General features: G+C 36.4%; 1 protein-coding gene and 1 long non-coding RNA gene across 3 annotated transcripts; both read right to left on the bottom strand.

Moving 5' to 3' along the window:
* Positions 1–4,338: 4,338 nt before the first annotated feature.
* LOC111608999 lies at positions 4,339–9,443 on the bottom strand. 2 transcript variants are annotated; one of them, XR_002752963.1, is made up of 4 exons: positions 9,031–9,372; positions 7,260–7,356; positions 4,853–4,976; positions 4,339–4,689 (listed from the first exon to the last, which is right to left on the bottom strand). It is a non-coding gene; the product is annotated as an uncharacterized LOC111608999 (long non-coding RNA). The 2 variants fall into 2 exon arrangements; XR_002752962.1 differs by having other exon boundaries at positions 4,853–7,356; positions 9,031–9,443.
* A 5,188-nt stretch (positions 9,444–14,631) lies between these two features.
* aqp1 (aquaporin 1 (Colton blood group)) lies at positions 14,632–16,753 on the bottom strand. Its single transcript, XM_005809446.3, has 4 exons — positions 16,309–16,753; positions 15,696–15,857; positions 15,446–15,526; positions 14,632–15,217 (listed from the first exon to the last, which is right to left on the bottom strand). The coding sequence occupies exons 1-4, from the start codon at positions 16,669–16,671 to the stop codon at positions 15,038–15,040; spliced, it is 786 nt and encodes a 261-aa protein (XP_005809503.1). The 5' UTR covers positions 16,672–16,753; the 3' UTR covers positions 14,632–15,037.
* Positions 16,754–19,564: the final 2,811 nt, after the last annotated feature.

Below are 19,564 nucleotides of genomic sequence, written 5' to 3'. Positions count from 1 at the left end.
ACAGTTACTCAAATCTGTTGCTCAAAACTTGGATAAAGTAATATTAACCTCAATAGAGCCAAATTCTGAATATCTTTTGATGAGAAATCTGATCAAGCTTTATCAAGGTGCTTTATGCTAATGAAGGAGGTAAAATCGGAGCAACATATTGTGAGAAATGTGTACTTTACTGTCTTGCGGGGCAGAAAATAAACTCCTTTTAAGGGAAAAAATGTAACTGTGCCAGAAAGAATCATGATTAAACTATATTTGATTGCAGATTCTGATGCATTACATTCACCCAGGATCTTGCACATTACAAGCTTCAATAAATAAACATATTTATTCTGAGGAATAAACATATTTATTCCTCAGAATAAATATTCTGAGGAATAAATATCAGATATAGTTGAATTAAACTAATTCTGCAAATAAGATTTCCTCCATCGTGATGTATAAAGCTCATTACAAATGATTGCAAACAGTTGATGATAGCTGTTGGGCGAACATTTAGTGGGTTTTGGGAGAATTACTTTCTTAAGTAAGGCTAAACTAGTTTGGTAGCTTTTAATCTTAAGAAGTGAAATCATAATTTCAAAAGTACTTTTTGTACTTAGTAGTTTTATCTTACTAATGTTATAATTTGTTTAATGATTTAAAACATTTAAATGAGACAAATTCAAAAGGGAACAAAACTGCTAGCGGAGCCAGAAAATTATTAAGAGTAAAATGAAATCCTCTTGAATGTTTAAGCGGGCCATGTATTGTATAACATACAATAAAACAAACTGATTCAAACCCTGTTCCATGGAATGATCATTTTCCAGTGTTTCTGTAAAATCAGTCTAAACCAGGTCAGTTCCAGACTCCCAACTGTTTATTTTGGTGAGATAAATATAATGAGAAGAAAGCTGAAAACAGCCTGGTGCCAAGTTACAAAACCAATCAAGTTCAGTTGCGAGAGCCAAATAATGTGATGAACACTCTCAGAGAAAATGACTGTGGAGCAACAAAAAGAGCATTGTCCATGTTGTTTGACAAACTTCAAAACAAGAGGCGAAACACAATGCTCTGACCTCTGAGGTTATACACACAAAGGAAGGAGGTTTTAAACTCGTCCTAATTGTCACATGGCTTAAATTCCACCATAAACAAGAACATGTGAAGAACAGTCACTGTCATGTAAAGAAGATAAAGCCATTTGTACGTTTAAAGCCATGCTGCACCTCTGCTGTGAGCACATACACTATGCCAGATGAAGGTCCAGATGAAGGTCCACATACAGAGTGAGGATTCATATTTCTAATTAGATTGAGCCAGCTGTTGTGTTTGAATTTAATGATAGATGCTAATTTCTGTAGCCTCTAAAGTCTCTTCATCTTCATGCTTCAGTTGCAAACTCGCTCTGAGAATTTTCTTTGTCAAAGCTTCATTATGGTCTGTTAAATTGAAAGAGATAAAGGGATTTTCCTTTTGCACAACCGGTGACACAGAGCAATACTTTACTGCCTCATAAAATTATTTGGGACATTTGTTAATGATCCTCACACACAGAGGGGAACATCATCAAGATTAGCACCCAACCATGTCAGCTATTGTGATTGGTGCCTAACCTAACAGTAGATTATGTGTATTTAAACAACCTTGGTTTGATTGCCCTTGCAGCATTATTTTGTTGATTTTCCGAATTTAACTGTAACTGAGTGTCCAGTTATGGAGCTGCTCTAAGTTATTTTATGCTTATTCAATGATTAGCCAGGGGTGTGAAAACCATCACATATCCACAAGTCATAAAATGGGATGTGAGAGGAGCCACGTGTGTGGATTGGTAGAGACAGCATTCTTGAGACAGAGCCAAGTGAGAAATCTCCACGATGGCCTCCTCCCATCTTGTGTAATCAAGCTTTTCGATTATACAAGATGGGAGGATTTGAAGTGTTTGCATGTCCAGTTACCTGATCTACTGAGAGCATTGACCAAATTTTTGAAAATACACCCTTCAACTACAGTACAGTAAAACGTAATAAAATTGGCATATTTTTATTAAAAGAAATTTAAATACATGTATTTTTAGTTACTTTTAAAGACACTCACCACTGACCTCATTTTCAAGCCTCACAATCTCTTTTTGTTTTGAGTTTAGTAATCTAGTGATTGTGTTTTGAACTGACTGCAGCCGTTTCAGACCTGCTTTGTTTGGGCTGGTGAACAATGAGTTACGATGATAAAAGCTTGGAGGAATATAAGTATAAGAATTTCCATTTCTGATCTCAAAGACCAGAAACTTGAGCTTGTAATGGCTAATAAACAATAAAAACATGAAGGAGAAAGTATGCCACTGTATTGAGCCATTGGAGGCAAAATTTAATTTTGCTTTCAATTTTTAAATATTTGTTCTGCATCCAGAGGGAAATTAAAGGAGATATGAGGCAAAACTGGTACCAACCCATTCACATGCAAGGAAAAGTGACAATGGATTGGCCACATTAAATTTGCTAAATTCCTGGGGAAAGATAATAATGCACTGACCAAAACAATAACGGACTAATAAAGAGCTTGTCTAAAAATGGAAACCCATAAAGCATTTCTGTGAAGAGAAGAATTTGCATTCTTGGAGCTGAATAATTCATTGCATCATTTTGGGAATATGTAGCCAACCACACATACAGGCTGTGTAGGAAAATCTTGCACCTTTAATTTTTAAATTATAGCACCTGAAAATAGAAGATATGATAATTTGAGATGTTCTTACTGGCTCAAATGCACAGTCCTTTAATTTAATTGTTTTTTATGTCATTGTGATAGATATTTTAATACATTAGTTTTCTAGTTTTGTAGTCAAGGCCGCAGTTTATTTCTAGGACTTTCGAAAGACAAAAGCTGTTCTCTAACACAAATTTAAGATCCCCTTATTAAAATTGCAACATATTTCTGGTTTACTTACATCTAATTATGAAACTTGCAGCATTTCCAACTTTGATTTTTGAACTGCTGGCACCATATCGAAACACACATACAGAGACTCACATGCCTGCACACACGCACGCACCCTGAATAATTATGTAATGCTGCAGGGAGGGACAGTGTTGAATCCTGGCCACCACATTCACACGGAAACTGTGCTGCCTGAAAGAAACTTGCAGACCCTCATCAACAAGAAGTAAGCAGGAAATAACAATACTGATAGTTTAAATAAAAATCCAGATGCATAAACAAACCAAAAAAGTTCATTCAAGGTGAAATAAAATGTCACATCCTATTTCTTTTGTTATATTACTGTATCTTCACTAGTATAAGAAAAGTAAGTTCTAGTAAGACTGTAAATATCAGAAAAGTCTTGAGTTAATTTAGCAGAAACTGAAAAACATTGAAAAAAGATATTTTTTAATCAGAACAGCAATTATATTCACACAGAGTTGCAAAATCAGATTTCTCGCACAGTTGGATACAGCAGTGAGAAGTCTGAATCCTTAAATCTGGTCAGTCACAAGCTCTGAAATGCACATTATCAACTAAAATGAGGCAAGAAACTCACTTTACCCTCAATGTAAACTACTAAATAACATCATATTTTTACTGAATTTTTAGCAGTGTGTAACATAAACCATGGACAAAAATACTAAATAACATGTAAATATTGTCCTGGCGTCTATAGTTCATTTTCTGCAACATGTACCCAAGCCTTTGTGTCAGCATGCAGAATACACATGTTGATCCACCAATCTGATGACTGACCGGTAGACCAAATTCACTTCAGGGAGCAGATGTGCTTCACTGACATGCCCCTAAAAAAACAATCACATACCAACATGGCCTGCAGTTGAAGTCCTCCCAGAATATTCATTTCTGTAATTTTTATCCCTATTTGTTTCTAATATACAAAAGCAAAACAATTTTTTTTTAAATACTTTGTTTTTAGAGGTAAAGGAAAGAAACAGGCCTAGAAAAAGTAAGTGACATATGGAGCTCTCTATCTAATCTGACAGAGTTTGAGAATTCAATTCTTTTTTTTTTTTGCAAAAAAGAATTGGGAATGATTTCAGCCTTTAGGTGTGCAAAGCTTTTAGAGAAATAAATCAATATATTTTGCTGCTGTAATTGCAGCTACATGTGGTTCACGAGGGTGAAAATAAATGAATGCCACACTTTTTAAAAATATTTCTTGGTAAAAAAAAAAAAGTGTAATTTTCTTCTCGCTTCACAATCAGGCACTATTTTGTGTTGTTCTTTCACATAAAATCTTAGAATCTCCACTGAGGTTTGCAGTTTAGCAAAATAAAAATGAAAACCTTTAAAATAGAATGAATACTTGTGTCAATGTAGGTATGTTTTGTGCATAAAAGAGACAAAAAAACAATATGGGGAGAAATATTTTATTTGCTACTTTTTTGTCCATATTTCTGCCTCTCAGACCAGCTCTTTTTTTTACCACATTATACACTTAGCATGCTCTAGAAATGGTTTAGTTTATTTTTTCTGTATTGTAACACAGCACAATAGAACAGAAGAGCTCATCTTCAGTTGACAGCAGGTAATTATACAGATGTGTATCCCTCAGCGGCTCTTTCCAGTACACCTGAAAAACCAAACAACAGGACAGGCACATCCAATATGTACAAATGAAATAGCTTGCTAGTTCTCATTTTCAGCACAATGAACTACTGGGCCAAAGGACAGAGATGAGTTGATTCCGCTTCCTGCCTTGTTGATCTGCAAACATACAGTATATCAGCGGAGAACATCTCTTGCTTTCCTGGCTGCACATCAGCCAGAGCATACCAAGTCAATCTATTGTACGAGGCCTCTGTGAAATGGAGGAATCATCTGCTAAATTAATGACTAGGGAAATGAAGGAATGTTTTGATTAACTCACCTCAATAAGGCGTCCCACCCCTGCAGGGAGCCCAATGATTAGAGGCATGTTCCTGTCAAGATACTGAATTTTATCAATGCAGGTGGGACTCTTATGTCAAAATCTTCACATGGACTGACTCCATCTAAGAAAGAAAAAAAAATGTCAATGGGCTCTTTTATCAAAGTCAGTTGTGATCTGGATGTTTTCTTGGACTTCATGAGATGCATAGAAAAATACCTAACAGATTAAGCACCAGTGGTGCAAAGCCTGCAACGAATTGACTTTATTTATCTGCCTGATTCACTACATAAGTTACTGCAGAGGTCAGCACATGCTTTCATCCTATGAAAGTCTTTGATAAAAGAAGGCCTGCCTCTGCTGCACACAAGTACAGACCTCAATAATTCACAGTTATTAGTAAATCACCAGTTGTCAGCAAGTAAGGCAGTCTTAAATGCTACAACACGACCCTTCCACATAACCAGATTAGACTGACTGCATTATCCCCAAATTCCACCCAGTCCGAGCATTAAATGTAATTTATCAGAAAAAGCATGAGTCTGAAAAATTGGATTCACTTGTTGCTTGTTAACACCAAGCAAATGTGTTGTTTCTAGAATAAGACCATACACAAAGGCCCTGCCAGCTACTGCACCAACCATCTGCTCTATCCATGTAGCACCAGGCTCCGAGGACATTGTCCCTGCCAGTCATAAGCAGATTCAAGTTAATGCAAGGATTCAAATGAGCTCCACTAAGCAATCCCAGTTTTATCTCTTACCATCTCCCTGAAAAATAATCGCATCCATTGAACTTTCCCACATTTTGTCAAGGTAAATCCACAAATTTTATTGTTTCTTAGAGGGTTCTATATGCTAGGCCAACACAAAGTAGCAAAGATTTTGAAGTGAAAGGAAAGGATACATATTATTGTAATCTGAATAGTGTTGTGCAAATCTGTATTAAGCCCCACCCTGTCATTTGGTGCACATCTCTGCCATCTTTATTTATCTAGACTGAAACTTTTGTCATTTATCTTTATTAAGGAATAATTCCTTTGTCAGATGTTCCTGCCGAAGAACCATCCCTACAGCATTATGCTGCCACCACCATGTTTCACTGAGGGCATGGTGTTCTCATGGTGACATGCCATTTAAATTTTCATCCAAATGTAGAATACATGTAGGCCATAACTCTAGATTTTGATCACATCCACCCTTTACCGCTCCCTTTTGTACAAATTTCTGTGTTTAAATTCTATTCTTCACCAGAAAAGCTTCACATTTTAATCTTTCACATGGAAACTTAGAAAATGTTTAACCAGCAGACCTTATGTGACATTTGCGTGTCAAAGTGCACAGAGGCACTACATTTGGTTGTACCTGCAACCGGACACTGCGTGTAACACTGACCTGCCCTCATCCAGCCCAACTAGAAAAACTCTACCTGATCAGGAAAGTCAAGGCATTTGCATTTCAGAACCTGTCCTTTGTTTCTCATGCTCTGTTCAGTACTTTTCCAGTTTAGCTCAAGGCTGAGATGCATTTTACTATTATTCACAGCTTATGTAAAACCAAACTAAACTGTTGTTATTACTCGTTAACCTTGTAGATTAGAATTAAAAGAAAAAAAAAGAGTTTAATACACAACTAATGATTTTATCTGGGTGTTCTTTTGAGTTAATAGCAAAACATATTGTAAGGATTAAAAGTTAAAAACCTTGACTGCACTAGTAGGTAGGAGACTTTAATTGGAAAAGTACTGCAGTGATTCAGAGCAGCTGGCAGCAAGTTAAATAACACTAAGTAACTCAGTGAGCAGCTTCTCACGTCTTAAGCAACCATCTCACTTTAGCAGACAATGCCAGGATTTAGTGGGCTTGAATTGTGAAAGAGTTGTTCAGAAACCACGAGACACTGCTTTCACACACTGACTGTCCACAATAGAGCCCAGAAAATAAATCCCATTGAGAATGTGTAGGATGTGTTAAAGAACATCTCATGGTCTGATTCTCCTATCACCAAAACAGAACCTTTTGTGAAAACTGTACGCAATTCTAGGTGTACATAGATGCTGAGGAGTTGCCCCCTTTATTAGATTTATTAGCTTTTTATCAAGGCTAAAAGGCTTTTCAAAGAAGGCAGAGAAGATTGACCTCTGTTGGAAGATGCAAAAGCTTTGCAGTCGTCATTTATTTCTTGCAATTTCAACGAACTTCAAATATTTTCTCTATTGAGAATAAACATTTTCAATCATTCTTGACTCCAAAAAGGCATCTTGACAATCTCAGTTCATGCTTAAAGTCTTGTCAAATGTTTTTTTTTTCTGTCCTTATAGCTCAAATTCTATTTTTAAGCATATGTTGTGCCATGCTGACTGCATTGAGGCCAACATCAGTCATTTACCACTGGAAAGAAAATATGACCTTTTGAATGCATGACAAGGAAACCAGACTCCTGCTCTGCCTTTCTGCGCAAAAGAACCTGTGGGGTAAAGGGCCATGCCACTTCCTGTCTTCTTTCCTGAGAAAAGAATGAGAAACCTTTTAAAGCATCACCTTTGCCGACACAGCATTGCATGCCTACTTTTCCTTTTCCTACAAACAGCCTCTAACTTGAGTATTTTGTTGCACATCTCTGAATTGTGCTCTGCTTTATCTTGTTCTTCTATTTTTAGATAACCGGTCATTTATAAGTCTGCTTGAAAATGCTTTAGTTTTGTGATAGCATAAAATTGAGTAGGTTTAAGTTTTGCTATTTCATAGTCAATTGTAGTTTGGGTGGCTGGTTGGCTGGCTGCCTGCCCAGGATGTCGCAGCGCTTTGGGCGCTTGGTGTCACAAGCACTTAAAAAAAAAAAAGTGTCCTCTGAACAGGTTTTCTGTTGCCTAATTTGGAAATGGGTGACACCTGTGTTATATAGTCTCCCCTAATACCTGCTGAGATTAAGTGGGTGACTAAGTTTCCCGTGTAATGCACACTCATAGCTTGTATTTGATCTGCCAACAAGAATATCTCTCTTTTTCTAAACAATATCCTCGTCTGGATGGCTATATTAGGAGTATTTTGGACGTTTGCTTTCTCCTGCTATATTGTTGTGGTTCTGCTGTTGGTTCTGAGTTCTACTTTAACTTCCAGATTATTTTTTTCTAATGTAACAGAAAATTGACAGCACACATCAACCTGAAAAAACTATCTACACAGTTGACATATGGTGGTAACAGCATCATGCTGGGGGGTGTCATTCCTCTACATAAATGGTTGTTTATATCAGTGTTACCATCTCTTCAGCATAAATGAGACCTGTCTTAAAATGAATATAAATGCAGTAAAATCAATATGGGAGTGAGAATGAGGACAGTTCATGTGAGTGGCACCGTGTGATGGAGGGGCAGAGGGGACACGAATAAAGTCTCCACTGCATATGGTCTCATTGTTTTATTGGCAGCCTGGGCAGCCAGTGAAGACGCAGAATGTTATTTGCAAACAGTTGTTTTCTGGCCAAGAAAGAAAATAAAAGAGCTATTCTGTCTGCCACCACTTTGAAACAACAATGGATTTGGCCTTTGCTGACAAAATTATGGCAAATTAATAAGAATGACTCTTGAAGAAGAAACCTGATCTTCTGCTTCAGAGGGTTTAAATTGTATTGAGTGTCTAACTCTACAAAAACCTTAATTTTGACATATTTGTTTGTTAAACCACTATTTTTTATTTGCTTTTAATCAAAGTTTTAAACAAATATGGTTTAGAAGCACTGCATGGTTATTGATACAAATCACAACGAACAATGACAGAAACAACTTTTTCTGGTTAAGCTTTGCATGAACTTTTCCCAGCTAATCGATTGGTCCGAAGGGTGGCTTTCATCTGACTTGGTGAGAACCTCTCTCTGGTTAAGGGAAGAATTTCAGAGCTTATTAAAACTGACTTTGATCTTTTTGCCAGTAGGAGCACCTCACCGTGTCCTCACCCTGCACTCATCCATAATTTTCATACCCTGCCAATTTCAGATAATAAAAATACGATTCGCGAGTCTAAATCAACTCTTGCAGATGCACAAAATATTTTGAACGTGATATACTGTAGCTATAGATTGGGAATATTTTTAAGTAATTAAACAAGGCAGAAGTGGACAAACGAGAAATGAATAATCAAAGTGAATGCTTTCTGTCAAGCAATGTAAAATGATACTTACAATTTTAATGATGTGCCTTCCATGTGCTGAAATGGATGAAAATATGTTAGAATAACATGATGAGAAATCTATGTTTCACACTACATAGTGGTGTTCATTATATCCATTTGCTGCTGGTAATCCAGAGTCCAGGTCAGGAGTTTGTGCAATTCGAGGCCAGAGAGCTCAGTACTGCTTTTAAGTGTTCTGTTCAGAAAAAGCCAAGCTACTGACTTTGTGTGTGTGCAGTTTTCCTTAAATAAGGCTCTGATCACATATTATCTAGCTATCACTTATTTCCATCACATTTTTTGCAGAACTGTTAATGGTCTGTTACCACCCATGATGACATCAAGTACTCTTGTAAAAGACAGCGCTTGCATTCATTCACAGATCATTCACCAAAACCTCTGAAGATTTAGTTCTATCACAACAGTGGATTGTATTCAAACTGGTCATTAAATTTGAAAAAAACATATAAAAATTATAGGACTTTTTTCCTCTTATGAAATGTAAAAAGCTGAGAGGAGGAGCTGAAGGACCCAGGCTCTTTGAAAATGAATGCTAAAATTCTAAGAAAAGTGCCACTTCCTTGAAACCAGGCAGTGTCAATACAAAACAGTAAAGGCCCAGTCACAGTATTAGCGTGAATCCCTAGAAAGTTGCCTCCTGGAACGTGTACTGCAGAAAGTGGCATGATTATGAATCACACGGCATGCCTATAATAAAAACAATCGGAGCTTTCATCCCACTTTTCCCTGTTATTTATTTGTTTATTTATTAGTGCCTTTATTGCGGATCAATTGGCTTTGGCTTCATGTTTCAACACAGGTGAATTTAAAGAACACAAGAGATATGCAAAAGTGAAAACAGAGCAATAAAGATAGATCAATCAATTGATAAGCAGCTTCAGCAAACAGTATTCTCAAACAATGGAAGGAAAGTTTTTTAGACCTGTGGAAAGTAGAAAGTAGAAGGAAATGCTTATCAAATATTATATGGTATGCTGAAGGTATCTCCAAACTTAGATTAATTCAAGATGGGCCTAAAGTTAAACTTTTATTCATTTAGTGCCTCTGAAAGACATACATATTTTTCACATTTTATCACAGTACAACCAAAAACATTTATTTGTTTTTGTGAAAGAAATACTTGGTTTTCAAAGTTTTGACAGTATCTGAAGAGTGTGGCAAACATTTTCATTCAGTTTGCCTCAGTCAATATTTTGTAGAGCCACTATTTGCTGCAGCTACTGCTGCAAATCCTTTGGATTATCTCTACCAGCTTTGCAATTAAAAAGTGAAATTTGCATTTAAGGGGTGAGATTTTTGCTCTTTCTTATTTGAAAAACAGCTTAAGCTTATTGAGTGGAACGATTATATAAAGATAGACATTCACACCTTTTCCACTTTGACCGGGCCATTCTAACGTATTTATACTTTGATCTCAATCATTTGATTGTACCTCTGGCATAATATTCAGGGTCATTGTCCTGTTGGAAGGTGAACCTCTGAGCCAATACAAAGTTCCTAACCAATCCATCTGTAACTTTAACTTGTCCTTTAACTGTCCATTTTGAAGAAAAGCAGAAGCCAGGAAGTTTTGATTTAATCTGACCACATGTTTTCTCTGTGGTTGAGTTGGCTTTCACAACAGGGATTAGAACTTGGAATCCAGAAAAACTACCTTAGCAACTACTTTTTAGACTCCTATTCTCCCAACCCAGAAAAGGAATTAGACCAGAGGAAACTTACTTATTTATACTTATCTACCAACCCTGAATAGGAGTATCCAGAGATTACTTACTTATACTTATCTAGCAAACCAGAAGTCCAGAGGATACTTACTTACTTACTTACTTACTTACTTACTTACTTACTTACTTACTTACTTACTTACTTACTTACTTACTTACTTACTTACTTACTTACTTACTTACTTACTTACTTACTTACTTACTTACTTACTTACTTACTTACTGTATTTGGCAACCCAGAACAGGGATTAGAACTTGGAACCCAGAAAAACTATCTTAGCAACTACTTTTTAAGCTCCTATTCTTCTAAACCAGAAAAGGAATTAGACCAGAGAATACTTACTTATACTTATCTACCAACCCTGAATAGGAGTATCTAGTTTATTTACTTTGGATCAACATTATTAGCTGTTTCTTCTTTTGCTCTTTCCTTTGGTTTGTTATTTTGTTTGTATTTCCTCTTAATTCCTGTAAAGCACTTTGTATTGCCTTGTTGCTGAAAATGTGCTATATAAATAAAATTACTGTTACCTTTTACCATAAACACCAGCTCTGTGGAGGACTCGACTAAAAGTTGTCCAATCAACAGATTCACATTCGCAGCAAAAGTCTCTTGGCTGCTTTTCTGACTGAGGTTCTTGTTGTTAATCTTCCCTTAATATATTGAAGTTTATGGTTTAATTTCCACATTAACTTTTTCTGTGTACAACATTTTATATCTTCAAACTGCAGGAAATGAAAACAGTTTAAGAGCATTTAACAAGGTAAAGAAAAGGAAAAATGTGTAAGCTCTTTGGTTAAAAGCAGGGTGTCATGGTTTAGGTTATGAGAAGCCAACACAACCATAAAAACAGATGATTGGTCAGTGAGGAGCAGATTTCTACGAGCCATTTTGGGAACCAAGTCAATTAACCTATATTCTTCAGCTTTTCTTCTTACTTTTAAAAATAAGAACATAAATAATAGAATAGTTCAGCCCAGGGAAAAGGCATCCACTTGTATGGGTTTTCACAAACCAAGCATGTAATTGCCTTCCTGAAGGGTGTGAAGGAAAACAGGCAGACATTAATGAGACAGCAATAGAATGGGCAAAGCTATCCAAGCATGGCGCCCTTTTGCTTCTGAAAGGAAAGGGAATGTTACCCAGTCATACATGTCCTTCTTTCATCTTCTATTTTCTTTAAATGTCAATACAAGGGAGCATCACTTTTAGTTTTTTGGAGTAACAAATGTCAGCTGTTGCAAAATTTTTGGCTTTGTTGAAGCATTAAGTGTGGAGCATTCATCTGCTTTTTATTGTATCTTGGAAATGGAAATGTGATTTCTATGCAGCTGTTACAACAAGATCCAGTTTATTATAGTTTTTAAATTTTTTTTATTGTAGTTACAAATATGAAGATAATTGTTTTTGCCCACAACATTAGATAGTACAAAATGTTTTGGGACAAAATGAAAGTTTTATTGTTTTTGTTTTTTTTTCATTTACGTTTAAGGGTTTTACCATTGACAAACAAGGTCATCCTTGTGCCAAAAAACAAACATCAAACTTACTCCATTTTATATTTTTACAAATAGAGTGAATGATTCATAAATGTTAGACAGTGGTTTAAAGAATATCTAATAAATCAGGCTCAGGTTTGATTTTGAGATGTTTAAATTTAGTTCAGACTATTTACATAACTTAGAAATAGCCCTTGAAAGGAGACTTCAAAGTAGATGCAACATAGCATCTATGCTATGCAATCTATGGATAGCATCTATGCATAGCATAGATGTATAGCAATCTATGCATAGCATCTATGCATTTACATGCATACATGCATAGATGTATCTATGCATCTACATGCATATATACTCAAAGCTATTAGTCAGAATACTTTGAGTATGTATCTTGCCTGTCCTTGTTTTTTTGTTTTTTTCCTATGGGGCAAAATACTCCTAGCAATTTAAAAGTGGTTGGAGCTTCTTTGGTGCTGTTGTAATGAAGTGCTTTTGCTAAATGAGCAGTTTGTATGAACATTGTCAACAAACTGTGCAATTCAAAAACTGCTTCCATTTTTACTACAAAATGAGAGTAAAAATGGAACCAACTTTATTTCTGAGGCTTATAATTTACCAAAAGTTTAAACAATCCTAGTATTGTTTGTAGGCTGAACCTTTGGGAAAGTAGCAGAAGTTGCAGTAAAGTGGTAGCTTTAATCATTAGTAAAGAGCAGTTTTTTTAAGTAACAGTTTTGCAGTTTGGTAAAATTTCATCTAAATTCTATGTATTCCCACACATGTCCTATAAAAGGTTGGAGCTTAACTTGTAGCTTCCACAAATGAGTGTTGAACACACACACAAAGTGAAACAGGATTATTCTTGAGATTGTGGTTCAATTTTAAATGCAAATAACTAAGTATGAACATATTATCCAACTTAAGGTGCACTTCATACCTCTATGCACACTATCATGGAGTCTATGTGAGACTGATTTATTCATTTGTTACCACTTACTAGCATCTTTCCATTGACACCTATGTGTAGCCAGATTTCTGTGACTGTGCTTACTGAGCACACTGAGAGCAGGACATTACTTCCTGTTAGAAAGTCACACAAAGACATAACAGATAAAGAGATAATGGGTCAGTTCACGAACAGAAGGGGAAAAAAACACAAACAGAAGAGAAATAAGGAGAGCCCTGTTGTTTCCCAGAATGATTAATTTATTTGTCCGGAACAACAACAACACAAGTGAAATTAATATTCTAACAAGAAATAACTTTACTATTTCTTTTCAGTCCTTTTCTTATTCTGTCCTTCTCAGTTGGAAATTAACAATCCAGCTCATCATCGCCCCCTAAAACCCAGTAGTGAAACTGTGTCTCTTAGTCATATCTGGTCAATCAGCTGAGCTACAAAAGAAAAAAGCAGCACTTGGTTGTCAGCGAGGCATGCACAGATGTGGAGAGCGGTGTTAAAACCTTTATGGTGTAAAATTTGAGGTGTCCATGTATAGTTTTTACTAACTTGCGCTGCAGATTGTTTATTTACATGTATAAATGATGGTTTGGTTAAATGATAATTTATCTAAAGACTTCATTTTTAGGGGAAATCTTGGGATATTGTAATATGCCGCAAAATCTCATCACACCTCTTCTTTGTTTAACCATTACTATTTGAGAACCTCCGACCATTAATTTCAACTAAGCTTTCACAACTCTGCCACCAGATTTCTTTACGGGTGCATAAAAAAGTAATTTGATAATTTGATCAATCCATATTTTCATGAAAAACAATGATGTTTCTTTTTGACCAAGTATTGTCTGCCAGCTATACTTTATTTTATCTCTGAAGAATATGACCTTTACCTCAGTCTTATCTTGGGCTATCATGCTGTGGAGGTTTTTTTTTTATCTTCATTCCTTTGGTTTCACACTCTGAGCTGCTGAGTTCAGAGCAGCTCAGAGTGTGAGCTGCTCTGAACTCATGGAAAATTTGCTTAAATTTTCCAACAAAGAAACATTTTGATGCTTTACATAGAATTTCAGGGAAAGGTAAAATGAATGTATGTTCATTTTTTTATTTTTCTCTTTCGGCTTATTGGTCATAAGCTAAATTTAGAAGATCTGTTGCAAAATTGTCTAAGAATAAGTTAACAACCTGCTTCTTATTGGAATAGCTTTCGGTTACCATGTGTTTAGCAGTCACCTCCAACCTAAAATGTTTTGCGCTGCACTGAATTGAGGTATTGGTTGTGTTTTAATGAAACCTTCAACTTTCCATTTATAAATGGTTGAGAGTTTGTATAGTGACAACTTAAAAAAAAAAAGTCTACTTTATTTTCTATTAAACCATTAATAAATATGCAAACAATTACAAGTGCTCATGTTAAGTGTTTTTTTTATTTTTATTTTACTTATAAAAGTGAAACATTTGAGTGCACACACAGCATCTTATCTGTCAGCAATAAGAAGTGATACAGAAATATAGAAATGTACAAAATGGCTCAACATACAATACTGATAAGGAAACAAAAGATTTTCCAAACTGCTTTGTTAGGATTTCAGTCCTCAGTGCACACTTAAGCAGCAGTTTGGATGAAAAGTTTGCACTGGGTCGACAAAAAAAGTGAATTAGAAGGTGACACTAAATGACCCGTAGAAGAAAGCCCCATGTTGGTAATTAAAATAACACAAAAATGCTAAAATACACTAAAGAGCTTTTCTGTTTTATATTTTATATCTTTTTACAATAGTATAGACATGTACATTGGGGTTAAGTGTGTGTAGCTATTTAGATGTCATCTCCACGGTGGTCGTATCGTTGCCTCCGGTGACATCATAGTCCCCGACTGGTCCACTCACCAGCACCTTCATGCGGTCTGGGAAGTCGTCAAATTTGGGCGACAGCAAGAAATCGTAAATGAGAGCCGCAGCCACGCCACCACACATCGGACCCACCCAGTACACCTGGAACAGACAACACTGATCAGTCAAACCGCAAATAACACAGAATCCTGGTGAACAAAGAAGCTTTCCTTTTGGTAGTGACTTATACTGAATTATTGATGCACTTTTTTAGCTATAATTAACTAACTTGCTTTTAGGAAGCAATTAAGATTCTTAACATTGAGACATAATGTGTGCAGAGTTGTGAGGTGTGCATAAAATGCTTGAGTGTTTTACCCACTGACTTACCCAGTGGTCTGTGAAATCATTCAGGATCAAAGCTGGACCAAAGGAACGGGCTGGGTTGATGCCACAGCCTGTGTAGCTGATCTGCAATCACAAAGTAATATTATCTTCTGGGACGAAGGATATTGACTAAAGCAAGCTGTAAAATTTATGGTCTTTGAGAGCTTTGCCATGTTTACTGCTGGTTCACCACACTGAAACATGGTGCACCTTTGCTGGATAAACCTTGCAATGTTTTTGAGGATAAACTCACAGCTGCCAAGTGTCCCAGGCAGACCGAGAGGCCAATGGCCAGGGGTGCCGAGCCGGTGACATCACGCCGCCTTTTATCAGTGACTGCAATGACACACAGCACGAGCTGGAACGTCGCCAGGAGTTCTATGCCTACGCCTTGGCTGGGGGTAACACCATTAAGCTGTGAGGGTAAAAACAGAACAACAGTTGGTTTTATTTAGATGGATAGTTTCCCATCCCTCCTCCCAGTTTCTCATTTAGCAGTTTGCTGGGATTGTCCTGACACTAACACTAATTGTCCTGCCAAGTTTGACAGTAACTTGGCAGAGAAACAGAATTCGATTTCGTTAGAAGTTATCAACAGAGAAGTTATGTTTTTCAGCGCTGCTCACGGATATGTTTTTGTCTGTAAAACCCAAGCTTCCAAAAGCACTTAACTCAAAGTGTTAATTTTGCATATGTTCACTTTAAATTTCTTGCAGCTGTCCACTTGTTTTAACGATATCTCATGTCTTCTAAGGAAGAGGACAAGGTAAACAGTTTCAGTTCAGCCTTATGAAAGCTACAACATGCTGAAATTAAATGTGGATATATATCTTTTTTTTTGGAGAATTATCAAAATAAATACTTACAGAGTTCAGCCCCAGTGCAGCCGTTTCATTTGGACGTGTTCCATACACAATGCCACTGGCCAGAGCTGAGCCAAGCATTTGCGCCACAATGTACATAACTGCCTTAAATACACTGATCTGGCAGCTTGCAAGCATCCCGAGGGTCACTGCAGGGTTCAGGTGGGCTCCGCTGATGTGGCCTAAACTCTGGGCTAGAGTTGCAATCGCAAGTCCAAATGCCAGTGACACCTTCACCTCCTGGTCTGGGGCAGTGTTGTTCTTGTTCCCGATAGCTGTGGAGATGCTGAGGAAAATGAAGAGGGTCATGCCAACCAGTTCAGCCAAAACGGCCCTCCAGAACTCCTTACTCTTGAACTCTCGCATGGTAGCGGATGAGGACTGGCTGTTTAGGGTTTAAGTTGAAGCTGGTCTTCTGCAAGGTCTGAGTAGTTAAACTCACAAACAACTGCAAACAGGCTGCATATATAAGGCCTGAGTGCTGATAATGGTTGGTGGGCGGGCTTTCAAAAAAAAAAAAAAAACTGAAAGAGAGGGCCACACTGAATTAATGAGAAGACTAAAGACTGGTCTCTCACATCCCTCCCTCTGCTTCCTCCCTCTCCCTACAGCCTCTCTTTGGACCCCTCTCTAGTCTTTGGACTTTTGTGAGTAATAGAGCTGTGTCTTTAAATAACTGTATCCAAAGGTAAAATTTCCTTTGATACACCCATGTCAAGCTACAGCAGAGCTTCTCACTGAGAGCTCTAAGTAATAAAGTTTGCTTTAATTATGACACATTTTGAGGATTTCAAGTCTATTTTGACTTCCTTATTTGTGTGCTTTATCTGTGAAATGACTCCAATACATAATGTTGTCATTTACTAACAGTAAGGGCCACTGACAGCACATACGGAGGAGTCAGATAAAATACAGACAACTCCCTATCTGACATTTAGGTCTCACCCTTCCTCCCAGAGCAGACACTTTCACAAGACCACCCAAATAATGTCTTACATCCCCTGTTTGGGGGGCACATTCTGAGACAAAGACAGGAAAAATAATGCCATTATTATCAATTAGACTTATTGTGTTCTAAAATTTATCTTTAAAAGATTTATTATAACTTTTTAAATGTTTAGCTTTTCAGCAAGTAATAGCTAATTAGAAGCAATTACAGTGCCTTGTAGAAGCATTCATACACCTTGAATTATTTCACATATTGTAATGTTAAAACCACAAACTTAAATGTGTTTCATTAAGATCAAAAAGTAGGACATAACAGTGAAGAGGAAGGAAAATGATAAGTGGTGTTTATTTATTAATTTCTTTTACAACTCCTGACTTGCATATTTTTCAGGAGTGGTTTGCTCAGGCAGAGTGTTGCCACAATCTTTTTCATGCGGGCCACAATTTTCATCTTCTCAATAAAGCATTTTCTGCCCCATGTTTGCTGTGCCCTCTATAAGGCTTGTGGCAAACTTCAAACAAGACTTATTATGGATTTCGTTTTCTGTTCAACAATCTTCCCACTCTTCCAGAAAGGCCAGATATGTGGAGTAGATTACTAATAGCTGTTCTGCTGACAAATTCTTCCACCTGAGATGGGAATCTCTGTCCCTTTTCCATTATAGTGGTTAACTTGCTTGTTTCCAATGAGAACCATTCATCATTTTCTTTCCACTCTGCAGGTATGACTGTGATAGACTTGTTGGTCTATCACAGTCTATCAAGTCGCAATAAAATTCATTATTCATTGACAAAATGTGTAAAAGTTCAGGGGTTATCAATACTTTCGTAAGGCAAATCTACATCGAACAATCAAAAATATTTTTGCATGTTCCACATTATGTTTTGTTCTTTATCTCAAATGAATGTAGCCACAGTAATTTATTAACTGAAAGGATGTTCTCTACATAGTTATTAGTTGTAGTGTTGAGCAAGCAGTGAAACATCAACCCTGTGAACAGAGCTGTCTGTTGCAGCTGACCCCAAACTCATGGACCCATTGTAGCAAATAGAAACCCGAAGCATGGATCTTCTCAGCTGGCCACCAAATATTCTAAAGCAAATTCTCACAAGGTCACATACCCGAATCTGTTTTTTTTTGCATGGTGTTCCTAACATTACACCGTATGTCTCTGTTCATAATTTAATGTTTTTAATATCTCAGTGTTTAATTGTTCAGCTTTTTTCTTTGATATTTTTATCTGTTTTTATGAGCTAAATTAATCTTGTGATTTATTAAAATTTTTCTCCGTGCAACATAAAAATGAGAAAAGGGAAGTCGCCCATCCTTAAAAATATATATAACATTTTAATTATTACCTAATCTCACTTGACAGTGACAGAGATGAAAACTTGCTTCAAGATTTCCCGCAGAGCAATGAATCATTGCAGATATGTCCATGTATCAGCAGCTTTCTGTTTCTTACTCAAAAGAATTTCTATAGAAATATATGTTTTTGTCTGGCTTTAGGAAGATGTCTCAGTCTTCATAATAGTTACATTCAGCATCTGCTCATTTGAAATCAGTTTACTACTGACAACCCTGTCAGTGCTCATCGACCTGGAAGACCTACTCTGCAGTATCATATAGATATTGAAATTCACATATTTTTGAAGTGAGGTGAAGTCATTATCAGTATAGGTTTACTTACCTGCTTCAAAAAGATGTCATTTCAAAGTACATTTATAAAAGACGGCAATAAATTCTCAGAGTGGTGGAAGGCTAACAGTTAGTCATCTAAATCCCTTATCATATGTGACTTTAGTTGTTCCAAACAGCTCAAACTGAAAATGTTCAGATTCTTGGCATATAACCATTGTGGATAACAATGACCTTAACAATAATCTGTTTAGACATCAGATTTGTTGAGACCTAAAAATACATGAAAAGAAATCTTTCATATTTCCACATTGAATGTAACATACAACTACATCTTTTCATCATTTTTTTTCACTCATTTCTGAAGTCAAGCATATATTATATAGATATATTACATCTAGACTGGAATATTTCATTCCTTTACTTCTTATAATTTTAATAATTGTCGTTTAAAGAAAATTAAAACCCTAAATAAAGAGTCAGACACTTAGATCCTCTAAATGGTTTCTTGGGTGGATCATGGAGGATACTGCTGACTTGACAGAGGTCCCAAAATGTAATCACTAAAGAAGCTAGTTGTTCACAGAGTTCTGTTCCTAGTATACCTAGTGTACCTAAGTATATTTGAAGAAAGCTGAGTGGAAAGAAAAAGTAGGGTTGAAAAAGGTGCAT

This window comes from Xiphophorus maculatus, chromosome 6 (genome assembly GCF_002775205.1).
Source record: "Xiphophorus maculatus strain JP 163 A chromosome 6, X_maculatus-5.0-male, whole genome shotgun sequence".
NCBI lineage: Eukaryota > Metazoa > Chordata > Actinopteri > Cyprinodontiformes > Poeciliidae > Xiphophorus > Xiphophorus maculatus.
This window is presented reverse-complemented; position numbering and strand designations above follow the sequence as displayed.